Source organism: Bipolaris zeicola (genome assembly GCF_000523435.1).
Source record: "Bipolaris zeicola 26-R-13 unplaced genomic scaffold scaffold_20, whole genome shotgun sequence".
NCBI lineage: Eukaryota > Fungi > Ascomycota > Dothideomycetes > Pleosporales > Pleosporaceae > Bipolaris > Bipolaris zeicola.
Window position 1 is genome coordinate 62,213 of NW_006912069.1, and position 12,114 is coordinate 74,326.

Here is a 12,114-nt window from a genome sequence, read left to right on the forward strand (position 1 = left end):
ACGGCTTTGTGCAACGGCGCTCGTAATTTGGCCAGCTTGGCGGATCCCATGGTGATGACCGAAGGCGTGCCGCAGAGACGAGCGAGCAGAGGTTTGAGTCGTGTCTAGAGGGCGACCAAGCGTGCGATGACAATTAATGGGCACACTAGATGCCCAACAAGACGCAAACGAGACAGGCATCATTTACCAAAAACCAGGGACCAGCAAGTAGCGCCTTTGCAGCGGGAGAGAATGGCCTTTGAGCATCAGTTCCGCGCAGTCAGGTGAGTAAGGGCCTGGTCTGTCCGACTGCGACCGAGGACGTACCCGGTACTCGAGGGCCCATTCGTCGCCCGCCAAGTATTGATTGTAGCCCTCGGTAACCAATCACCGCCGCTTCCTGCACCTGCCCTCGCCTGCCTTCGCCATGCCACCCACTTTGGGCCGTCGCCCTAATTATGGGCAATTCCTCGACCCGGCTCAGCCTAATTAACGGCCTATTCATAGCACGCTCCCATACACACACACTATACCACCACCACCACCGCTAGAGTACTACTGCTACCTACCACGACGACCACTACCTCGACTCCCCTGTCGTCCGCCCCAGCAGCCCAGCATGTCGCTCCATTGCCCCGCAGCGTAAGCTAGCATCCTCGGCCCCGTCATTGGCCCTCGTCGACCGCTAGCAAAAGCTTCTCTCGCAATTTCACCTCGAGCAACATGCACAAGCGACTTGTTTTGCGTGGGAGCGCACGCTGACTGGATGCCGCCGCCCATCTTGTGCTATGCCACTCCGCTGCGTTACACCACTCCCTCGTCGTTGCCCGCGTAGCTCGGGAAAAAAACATCGCCAACCGACCTGCCGTGTTTGGCCAACACTGCCGTATGCCTTTTTCGTCCGCCTAGCTTCTAGCTGGGCAGGTCCCGCGGTGGAAATGATCACAACAGCCTCAACTGCCAGCTCCGTTTGTCGACTGGCTGTGGCCAACGTGGCCGTTGAGGGCCAGTGACTCCCTCCCTCGTCGCTTCGCTTGCACACGCACATACGCACATACGTACATACACGCATACACGCACGCACGCACGCACTCATGCTCCCCCGCTGGCACGAGGACAGCTACCAGCAGGTGCCGTGCTTGCTTGTACACAGACCGGGCGCATTGCATCCCGTGATCTGCGCATCTGCACAAGGCCACCAGTAACGTCCGGGCCGGCCACTTATCGCAGCCGCTGCAAGTGTTTTCCCTAGACGGCTCTGGAATGATGCCACTCGTCGATAGTGCCCCGCAGGGAGGTTGGGACAAGAAGAGACTAACGCACCCGACCCCCCTGGCTGCGAAAACTCTCACGTCGACATGGGCGTATGCCTCTAAGGGCCGAGTCGCCCAAACGGGACAATTTACTTACCAGACTGGTTGCGGGGGCCAGTGAGCCGATCGATAGCCGTGGAGAGATGGACGCTATGGCCTGCAGCTGGCTCAAGCGCGGCGGGTAAGTAAGCCCCAAAATAGCTGGCAACACAAAATGCCCCCAAATGTCGACATCAGGCTGCATGGCCAGACTAGTCTGCCCAATCAGCGTGCCAGTGCCATGTGCTGTACCACGTTCGCAATTCCCTCCCGTTGGTCGCCCGCCCCTCGAGATAACTGCAAGTCCAAGAATAGATTCAGCAGTATTTGTGACCATTGTGCCGTTCCTGGCAGATATAAGGTACTTGTCGCTCACTAATAACCCTCCACGCAAATAGGTAGTCCGCATAATTTGGTTCCGCTCCTTCCTTCACATCAAGCCCGCTGGTCGAGCTTTGAATGCCCATCTTTAATTACGAGCAGCCCGGTCGAGCCCTGCCATCCTGTCCCTTACGAATCGTCCCGTCGTGCCTTAGTCGTTATTGCCGCATCGTTTAACTGGCTTGCCTCATATACCACCGCTCTGGGTACCTCGAGCGTCCATGTCCTCCTCGTCCGCTCCCACATCTACTACCAAACACTCCACAACCATGGTAGGCGCTACCACTGCTGCTGCTAACGCAGCAAAGCAAGCCGCTGCAAAAATGCACCGTCGCTCACGAACAGGTAACATATACCCTCTGCCTTTTGTTTTTTTTCCTATGCAGGGATCCCGCGCATGGACTTGAACAGGCTGGCTAACGGATCTTGTGCAGGGTGCTTCACATGCCGCCTGCGACGCAAGAAGTGCGACGAAGGAAAACCATCCTGTCGCGCCTGTAAACACCTTGGTCTCAAGTGTGAATATAAGAGGCCCATGTGGTGGAGCAACAACGAGCAGAGGCGCAACCAGAAAGAACTCATCAAAAACATCATCAAGCGCACAAAGCTCAATGAGAAGACTGCACAGGGCGCTGCCATGGGCACAAACACTCCACCAAGCCTCTGCCACTCCATGCAGACTGCCGACACATTCTCAGACGGTGTCAGCTGCACAAGAGCGCCTTCTGTCGATTCGCAGAACTCGCTCGACTACAACTTCAACCCAGCCCCTACCACAATCGACTTCTACAACTCCACAATGCCTCCACCCAGCTTCCCCCCCAGCTTCGCCCACCCAGGACACTATGTCCCATACGACATTGACATCAAGACCGAGAGCCAGATGTTCATCAACGACATCCCAACTCGACGCGATTCTACCATCTCCTCCTACAGCCACTACCAAACACCTCCAGCATACCCCTCAGACAACTGGATTCAACAAGACTACTTTGAGCGCCGCGAATCGTTTACAGAGGAGCCCCTTGATTTCCCCATCTTTGACTACAACACGTATGGCACTTTCAGTCCATCACACCAGCCATCCATTCAAGTGGATGATTGCGACCGCCACCTGCTCAGCCACTTTTTGGAGAACATCATGCCCTCTGCCTTTCCTGTCCTGGAAACCAACCAACCTGGCGCAGCGCAGCGCGATGTCATCATCCCAGCACTCGAGACCAACAAGGCATATCTACACTGCTGCATGAGCATATCCGCACTACACATGAAGACCACTCAGGGGCTCACTGGAGAGCAGATTGACCTAGACATTCAGCGACACCGCGGTGAGACCGTCCAGCAGCTCACCGCTGCGCTCTACAGTGACAGCAACCACGGCCAGACCCTCGAGGCTGCGCTCGGCATGATCTTTTTCCAGTGCTCAGTCGGTCGATTCAACGACGGTCTGATGGACATCCCATGGCATGGCCACTTTGAAGCCGTCCAGAACCTTGTTCACAGGCTGGAGCTTCCTGCACAGATGATTGCACTGAACGGCCAGGCACACGCTCAGCCACCCTTCAACATGACACTGGCGTCCTGGATCGACATCCTCGGCGCTACGATGCTGGGCAGGACGCCATCATTCGCTGACACTTACCGGGAGAAGCTTATTGCAGATGCGTCTTCCGGCCTCGCAGAACTCATGGGATGCGAAGACCGCATCATGTATCTCATTTCGGAAATCGCCTGCCTCGAAGCGCTCAAGAATGAGAACATGGATATCGTGCAGCTTTGCGCTCACATCAAGCTCCTTGGCGAGCAGATTAGCTTGACCGAGCCGCCCCAGGGTTCGCTCAACAGCGCCTACTCGTCTACTGGTGAGATTCTCCCACGGCAGCTTCGCCGCAACATGACTGCAGTGTACCGTCTAGCCGCCCGCATCTACCTTTGCAGCCTAGTGCCTGACTTTGACCGCACATCACCCACCTTTGTCAACCTGGTGAGTGCTCTCTGCAAGGCCATGGAGTATATCCCCGCTGGCCCTGACGGCTTTGACCGTTCTCTGATTTGGCCACTTTTGGTCGCTGGCTCCATCTCGGTGCCACAGTCTGGATTCCGCAAAATGTTTGCTGATCGCTCTGCCATGCTGGGCGAGGCGGCAAACTTTGGATCGTATGGAAGAGTCAAAAATCTTCTCCACGAAGTGTGGAAGGCCAACGACGACAACCTGGCAAAGGGCAACACACAGAGTGTTCACTGGCGGGACATGATGCGACAGAAGAACTGGGACTTTTTGCTCATCTGAGCGGTCGCTTCTTCTGCTGGTATGCATCCTGGTCTTGTGTGTGTGTCCCCCCTTTTTGCCAACTTACATTCTCTTCTCGTCCGGGCCCTGGCTCTTCTTGCAGCAACTTTTACCAAAGCGATTTGCTTGTTTCTTTGCATATATTTTATTCTACACGATACCCACTTTTGTAATTTTGGATACCAATGGCTCTAAGGAGCAAAGGCAGCATTCACACGGCGCAGTAGCATCGACTGGATGTCGTTAGGAGGAAAGGGTGTTTCTATTTTTTTTTTTCAACTATTAACGAGATCACGGCTGGATTCGGTGTGGTCTGGTTACCTCCCCGAGAAACCGTACATGGAAAGGGGGGAACGGAGAAGGGAAGGGGGTGAGGGAGGGTGAGGAAGAGAACATGGAGGGGCCAAAGGCTGCGTGGGGGAAGCTAGCGCAGCACCCCAGCGGCCGGCGCGTGTATATGTAGGTAGATACATGGATAGTAGTGTAGCAACGGGGCTCTAGAGTGAGGCCCATAGGAGAGGAAATGAAGTTGAAACGAGCGATACGCTCAGGCAGCGCCGTGCCTCAATGATGCATATGCACACGTGATTGGCTGACAAGAGTAGCACGCAGCTCTCCGCATGTGGCGCGGCAGTCGCTGGTTCCCGTGGCTAGGAGCCGTGGAGAAGTGGCCGGCGTCGACGTCTAAAATTAGTGTACGAACATCGGCCGGACTGCGAAGCTGCAGGCTAACGCGTACGGCCAGCATCAGACAGTCAGCGAGACATCGCCAGACTGCCATCCCAGCCAGAGCAAGGTCGTGGCGGGGTGTGTCTAGCCTGCCGTCGACTGTGTGTTGCATTGCCCTCGACGTCGAACACGGGCCTTTGGATGATTGTCATTTTGCCGTCGCCGTTATTACCACCTAGACCCGTATACCACCCCCACCCACTTGTATACACGCCGGTAGACGCATCGTCCCGCACGTAACTATCGCGCTCCACGACATCTACACTCGACCTGTTCCCAATGGCGTCCCCGGCCACGGTTCCGTTTACTTCCGTCGACACCACCACGCGACAGCTGACCAAGGATGAGGTTGAGTCGCCGAGCATCTCCAGCGCAAATGCGCTTGCCCGCTACGAGTACGAGGCGGGCCACGCAAATGCCACCACGGGCACCAAGATCCTAATGGTCGAGTGGGAGGACGACGACACAACGCGGGGAGTGCGGGGAGACTGGCACATCTCATGGGATGGCAGCACACGGGTCCTGCCCGCCAACGACCAGTCGGCCAACGACGTGCATCGCATGTACTTTCTGCTACCCCCGGGCGTCGCGGTACCCACCAGCGTTACACTCACGCTACAACCGCAAGACGGTACCAGGGCTCCTGTTGTCTGGCATACAAATCCCCTTCCGGCATTGTTTCCGCCAGAGCTAGGGGCGTCGGCGCGGGCAGCGGGCAAGAAGGGTGTCCTGCACACCATTTGGGCAAAGAAAAGGCTGCAGGTGCTACAGAAGGAGATTGAAGCAGAGTCACGTACAAACGTCGAGGGCGTCGGCCTGCTTATGGCCGTGCAAGAGAAGGAATGGATTGAGTCAACATTCGGAGTCAATGCCAAACCCGCAGGCCTAAGTATCTCACTTGGCGAGCCCGTGCTGGCACCGATGAAGGCGCCCTCTAGCCCACGGTCTCCTGGCGGGGGCCGCCTCATGGACAAGCTGGCAGGACTGCGACTAGGCACGAGTGAAAAGGACCTCTCACCCAGCAATAGCACGCCGGGCTTCTCCAACCCCCTATCGCCCGAATCTTCAGACATTGCCATTAGTTCTTTTGCGGTCTTCAAGGGCGCAAATCCAGCTAGCCTTGCGGCAAAGCCACCGCAACCACCTCAGGTTCAGCCAATAGATCCACCTCGGAGAATCGCAGCACAGGCACCTCCACAGTTTATCACAGAACAGCAGAGTGCTGGCATGGGCTCGTTAAACGCCTTGTCTGGCCCAGCGCCCATTTTTCAATCTCGAGGTCCACTGGGGTCTGCAGACGACGACGATAAGGACGATGGACTCTTCGCGTTGCCTATCAGCCCACGGAGCCCGGAAGTAGGCAAGAGTCCCTTCTCGTTTTCAGCCAGTGACACGGCACCTTTTTTGAAAGAAGAGAGTGCTGCGTGAGCACATGGATGGATTCTACTGTTGTGCCGGAGTCTTGGGGTCTGGAATTCTGTCTTGAATGGAGAGGCACCCGTAGCCCTCTTGTTTGGCGTGATACCTTGGCGGCCTTGTTGGCTATTTTGTAAGATCCTAGATAGGTGAATACACGATGAATAAAATCCATAGTTGCAGCCGCGTTGCCCTCTTGCTATTGGTTGCCCACCAGGCTGCCGCTTGGTTTGGGCAAACGCTAGGCTTGGCGCCTGCAAGCTTCGGCGCTGACGAAAGTGGATTCGCCGACGCGAACTCGAGCGCGGCTTCTACGGTACGACTGTCGCAAACCTCTCGCAAACCTCTCGACAACCACACACGAACCTCTCGCCGCCGTCGTCGTCGCCGCATCACCACCACGCTGTTGCACGCAGTCGCATAAATACCATAACTAATTCGTACACACAGTCTTCTGCACGGAGCCCGAGACGCGCCATCATGTTGGCCACTGGGCGCGGCAGCATTGCCCAGGTGCACTACACCGGGGAAGAGGCTGCAGGTGAAATCAACAAGCTCCTCAGCGCTGTGGTGAGTGTCCCATTGCCTCGCTACAGACCTTGGCTAATAGCACATATAGGTGGAGAGTGAAGATGATTTCGACAAATGGGAAGCACTCGTCACTCGCGCCTCCGAGCTTGAAGGCGGCGTCACCCGCAACTCCAGTCCCTCGACCATCGAGCTTGTCCGCAACGTCTACGATTGCTTTCTTACCAAGTTTCCGCTGTTCTTCGGTTACTGGAAGAAGTATGCCGACCTCGAGTTCTCGATTGGCGGTACAGAAACTGCCGAGATGGTATATGAGCGTGGTGTCTCGTGCATCACTACTTCAGTAGACTTGTGGGCCAACTACTGCAGCTTCAAGATGGATACGTCGCACGACAACGACATCATCCGAGAGTGAGTCCTGTCTTTGCCCCGCTTCCCTCCTCCCGATTCCGAGGCTCAAATCGCCGTAGCCAGCGGTGGGCTCGGGCGCGCTCGGGCGCTACATGTTTACATGTCCCATCATCCCGTTGCCCTCCCCTCTCCACCCCGTTCACACTCTGCCCCCGCGAAAGAGTTGCCCAAGACCCTGGAAGGACGAAGTTCGATAGCCTTACCATCCTTTTGTTGGCACACTAAGTTACTTTTCAAGATCGTCCCCTTTCATTCTCTCCTCGTCGTACTCTCCTTATTCAGATCTTTCAATGCTAACTCAGCAGGCTATTCGAGCGAGGTGCTCACTTTGTCGGTCTGGATTTCCAGAGCCACCCATTCTGGGACAAGTATATCGAATTCGAGGAGCGTATCCAAGAGCCAGCCAATGTTACCAAAATCTACAGCCGTGTTTTGCACATACCCATCTACCAGTTTTCTCGGTACTATGAGAAATTCTCCGTCCTTCTCTCCAACCGTCCAGTAGAAGAGTTGGCCAGTCCCGGAACACTCGAAAAGCTGAAAGCCGCGGTTCAGCTCGAGAATCAGGGACAACCTGACAAGCCAGCGCTTGAGATTGAGCGGCAGCTGCGCGCCAAGATAACTGAATGGTACTACGGCTCGTACTCAAAGACACAGCAGGATGTTACCAACCGCTGGACCTATGAGCATGCCATCAAGAGGGCCTACTTCCACGTCACCGAGCTCGAAGAGTCCGAGCTTGAGAATTGGCGCAAGTATCTAGATTACGAAGAGAAGCAGGGTGACTTTGAGCGTATCGCGTTCCTGTATGAGCGCTGCTTGGTCGCATGTGCTTTGTACGACGAATTCTGGCTGCGATATGCCCGCTGGATGTTTGCCCAGGGCAAAGAGGAGAATGCAAGGATCATCTACATGCGAGCCAGCTGTATTTTTGTGCCCATCTCAGCCCCCGCCATACGCCTCAACTGGGCTCGTTTCGAAGAGAAACTCGGTCGAACATCTGTCGCTCGTGATATCTACCTGGCTATGCTCGAGGAGGCACCAGAGCACACCGAGACTCTCATCTCCCTTGCAGGTCTAGAGCGACGGCACGAAGGCAATGACGCGGCTGTCCGCCTTCTAGAGCAGTACATTGACCGTTCCAATAACCAGATTGGCGGCATACTCGCAGCTGAGCAAGCACGTATTCTCTGGCAGTGCAAGAGCAGCATCAGCGAAGCTCGTCAAGTCTTCAAGGACAAGCATGAGCGATTCCTAGACTCGCGTGAGTTCTGGATGAAGTACTTGGAATTCGAAATTGCACAGCCTTCTCCCAGCCAAGAAGCGGCGCATGCTCGGATCAAGGCGGCTCACGAGCTGATGCGCACCAAAGGTCGCTTCTCTGCTGAGACGTCGAAAGAGTTGTCACACTATTACATGGCCTATCTCCTGAATCGGGGCGGCAAGAATGCAGTCGAAGAGTACATGCAGCTGGATAAAGAAGTAAACGGGTATGTATCATCTGTTCAAAGAGCCCACTCCCAAACTCCTGCCCATTAGAAACGAACAGACGAGCCTCACATTGCAGCAAGCAAACGCCAGCGCAAATAGACTTGCGCTAGGCATCGTCCGCAGAGCCACGTTACGTCAAGCTTCAGTTTGGAGGCTTTCTATTGTCTTACCCTAGCATCCCCTGTCCCTTTTTTTGACTAGTTTTTATCGTATACCGTCTTTTTTTTGCATTTGCATGACTGCCAGCCAAACGTAATGCACCAACTTCTTATTATTTCATTGTGCTTGCTAACATTTGGCGTTTGATACAGTGCGAAACAGATCGAGGAGCCCTCCACCGCTCTCCCCCTTACGCCAGCAAAACCTAATCACCGAAGTCGTTTCTAGGTGTGCGACGGGATTTTGGTATGTATTGATGTCTTGTATTTGTCTCGGATTGTTACTGACTATGTTTACGCAGATGAGGTGTGCTTTCCCCTACGCCCTGCCCATGAGAGTTAATAGACCCAGCCGCTTCGCCCGAAGGTAACTCTTGATCAGTTGCGTCCGACGATAGCGAGGCCTCCCATGATCCATGGCATGGCTTACGATTGAAGGCAGTCATCTTTGCTTCGTCTCTGCAGACGGGTGATCGACTGAGCTGATAGGTACAGCAGCTCTTGTACTTGGGTCGATCCCTGTTCTGGTTTGTTTTGCAGTGTACATTCTCGGCGTTTTCTTTGGCGTGATCCGACATGATGGATACACGTTTGACGGGGCTTACAAAAAGCGTTATTCCCTTTTTTCTTCTCGCCTCCCACTTTGTAGTCTCTTGTCCAAAGTAGATGATGGGCTACTCTAATAGAGAGAAGCACGAGTGCAATATACGCACCAGATGAAACACAACGCAGTTGTTCATACGATTCTAAGCAGTGTTTTGCATACGTGAAGTTTGGTTATGAAGTAGTAGTAATGAGTTTACTTTGACTCGTATAGTTCATTGAGGTTAAGCGCGGTATCTATGTACATGGGGAATCGTTCATCCCAAAGACTCCTTAACCTATCCAACAGCTCCATCATTGGCATCAATATCAAACATGACTTTTTTGTTTCATCTAAACGGCAAAACCACCACTATTCTTCTGCCTAGGCTCACTCGCCGCCTCAAACGTGCCATTCGGCAACAACCTCAGACCCTGCGCACTACTGCTGCCAGGCGCCATCCACGTCACATTAGCGCCAATCTGCTGCAGATACGCCGTGGTAGCATTATCAAACGCATACTCGAAGCTCACCTGGGCCGGCACAAGTTGATCGTGGAACCTGGGTTGTGCCAGCGCCTCGGCCGTCGTCATATTACCACTAAGCATGTGAATGATATTCTGGATTGTGGCAGTGATGATACGCGAACCGCCCGCCGCACCGATGGCGATGTAGAAAGCGTTTGTTACGTTTGCGAGGTTGAGGTGCTCGACTATGACTGGTGCGATGGAGGATAAAGGGCGTTTTCCGGGGCGAATAAAGTTTGCGGGGCTGGGGATGTAGCCAAAGGCGTTTGTGGTGTTTGGGATGCTGAAGTCGTTCATTTCGTTGTTCATGATGACGCCGGTTTCCGGGACCATGAGTTTGCTGCCGAAGAGGAGGTTGACGGTTGTGGTGAGGGAGATTGCGAGGCCGCTTGCGTCGGCGGCGACGACGTGGCTTGTTCCGGGTGTTTCGAGGGATTCGAGGCCAGATGGGTTGTAGTAGGCTACCGGGAAGGTTTTGTCGTCGATGATCTTGCTGCGGACTTCGGCGGCTGTGGCGTTGGAGAGCATTTGCTGCTGGAATGTGTCTAGGCCTTTGACGAAGGATGGGTCGCCGAGCTCTGAGCGCATGCCGTAGGCGAAGCGCATACTTTCGTCGAGACGGTGCGTGGTTAGGTTTGCGTTGAGGGGGTCGCCAACGCCCGAGTAGCCTTGCATGAATTTGAGGGCGGCGAGGGCGACGTTGCCGCCTGAGGGTGCGCTGCAGGCCGTGAGTTTGTAGTTTCCGTAGGTGATGGCCGAGGGCTTGCGGATGGCCACGGTGTAGTTTGCTAGGTCTTCGAGCGTCATGGTGCCATTGGAGGCTTGGAGAGCGCGGATCGTGGCTTCTGCCAACGGTCCTTTGTAGAATGCGTCAGGGCCCTGCTCTGCAATGATTGAGAGCGTTTTGGCATAGCGCTTTCGCGTGATGGTCTCGTTGAGCTGGAGAAGACGGCCTTTGGGAGCAAAATCAATCGCAAACTCCTTGTCGTTAACGAAGAAGTTGTCCTTTCCGTTGTTTGAAGCAGAAGCCATATACCGAACAAGATCTTCATTGACCTTCCAACCTTTTTCAGCGACCTTGACGGCTGGCTTGATGACGGTTTTCCATGGGAGGCGGCCGTACTTTTCATGAAGATACTGCAGCCCACGAAGTTCACCTGGAACGCCAGATGCAAGACCGCCCCTCTCACTAGCTATCTCATTGTTCTTGTACATGTCCTCGAAGGCAGCGGCTGGAGCTGTCTCGCGGAAGTCAATAAACTCATATGTGCCGTTTGGTGAACGGACAAGCATAAAGCCTCCCCCAGCAATTCCTACTATCTGTTAGTAACTCTTATAGGAAGCACTTTGGGAGGTGGAATTACCAGAGTGGTACATGGCCACGACGCCTACGCATGCCACGGTACCGACCATGGCGTCTGCCGCATTGCCGCCCGCCTTCAACAGGTCGGTTCCGATGCGGCTGCAAATCGCGGTAGATGAAGCTACAGCACCAAGCCGTGGCTCATGAGTTCGGAACCCGTAAGGGTCCTCCTCTTTGTAAAAGGAAACATGCCTTTTGACTGGAGTAGCCAATGCGCTCTGCAGCATCAAAAGCCCAATCAAGGGCTTGACAAGCAAATATGGCGCCATACTGCAGACAGCACGATGCTGTTACCAAACGGACGGGGGAGAAAGATGCCTGCGAGGTCGGCGTGATGATGGCATGCGAGGAGTCGTCAGTACCTCTTTATAGCACACATGCCGACAGCGGAGGATGCTGGCCCCTACCACAGATAGCCAAGGCAGTTACTGAAAGTGCTTAGCGCCAGCTACGCAAAGCGGAAGCTGGCATGAGAAGTTTACGGGGTTCTAGGCATTACTACGGACATGGTGAAGAAAACTCTGATGATAGTGCTGAAGGGTGAAGAGATAGGATCTTAAAGCCGGGCCGTCTGCGGTACTTGGAGGCTTAGACACTGGTCGTGATCTGGGCGAAAAATAACGCAAGAAGTGTTGAGGGAGGACCATTGAAGAAGATCGTGAACCGAACTAGAGCGATATGGTTCTGCGGTGATGACAGCCATATATCATGGGTCCCCTCGCTGCTTATCAGGTAATCATAGAAGCCTCTTTTTTTTCCACAAGTCAATCTGTCAAACTCTGTCTTAAGGTTCGACAGCCCACATCCAAAGGCTGCATAACGCATGTAAAGAGCAAGAGCGGCCAAGACAAAAGGGTCCTGGAGAAATAGCCCGACGATTCAGTCGTTGCCCATTATCCGGCGTCC

The 12,114-nt window shown here is 54.5% G+C and overlaps 4 protein-coding genes across 4 annotated transcripts; 3 read left to right on the top strand and 1 right to left on the bottom strand.

Moving 5' to 3' along the window:
- Nucleotides 1-1,981: 1,981 nt before the first annotated feature.
- Nucleotides 1,982-4,002, top strand: COCCADRAFT_2138 (uncharacterized protein; the record flags this gene model as incomplete). Its single annotated transcript, XM_007710617.1, has 2 exons — nt 1,982-2,057; nt 2,147-4,002. 2 exons carry the CDS (start codon nt 1,982-1,984, stop codon nt 4,000-4,002), a joined length of 1,932 nt encoding a protein of 643 aa, XP_007708807.1.
- Nucleotides 4,003-5,010: 1,008 nt separating this feature from the next.
- COCCADRAFT_2139 (uncharacterized protein) lies at nt 5,011-6,159 on the top strand (the record flags this gene model as incomplete). Its single annotated transcript, XM_007710618.1, has 1 exon — nt 5,011-6,159. One exon carries the CDS (start codon nt 5,011-5,013, stop codon nt 6,157-6,159), a length of 1,149 nt encoding a protein of 382 aa, XP_007708808.1.
- Nucleotides 6,160-6,627: 468 nt separating this feature from the next.
- On the top strand, nt 6,628-8,625 carry COCCADRAFT_2140 (uncharacterized protein; the record flags this gene model as incomplete). Its single annotated transcript, XM_007710619.1, has 3 exons — nt 6,628-6,717; nt 6,767-7,086; nt 7,392-8,625. 3 exons carry the CDS (start codon nt 6,628-6,630, stop codon nt 8,623-8,625), a joined length of 1,644 nt encoding a protein of 547 aa, XP_007708809.1.
- A 1,046-nt stretch (nt 8,626-9,671) lies between these two features.
- On the bottom strand, nt 9,672-11,477 carry COCCADRAFT_2141 (uncharacterized protein; the record flags this gene model as incomplete). Its single annotated transcript, XM_007710620.1, has 2 exons — nt 9,672-11,158; nt 11,210-11,477. 2 exons carry the CDS (start codon nt 11,475-11,477, stop codon nt 9,672-9,674), a joined length of 1,755 nt encoding a protein of 584 aa, XP_007708810.1.
- Nucleotides 11,478-12,114: the final 637 nt, after the last annotated feature.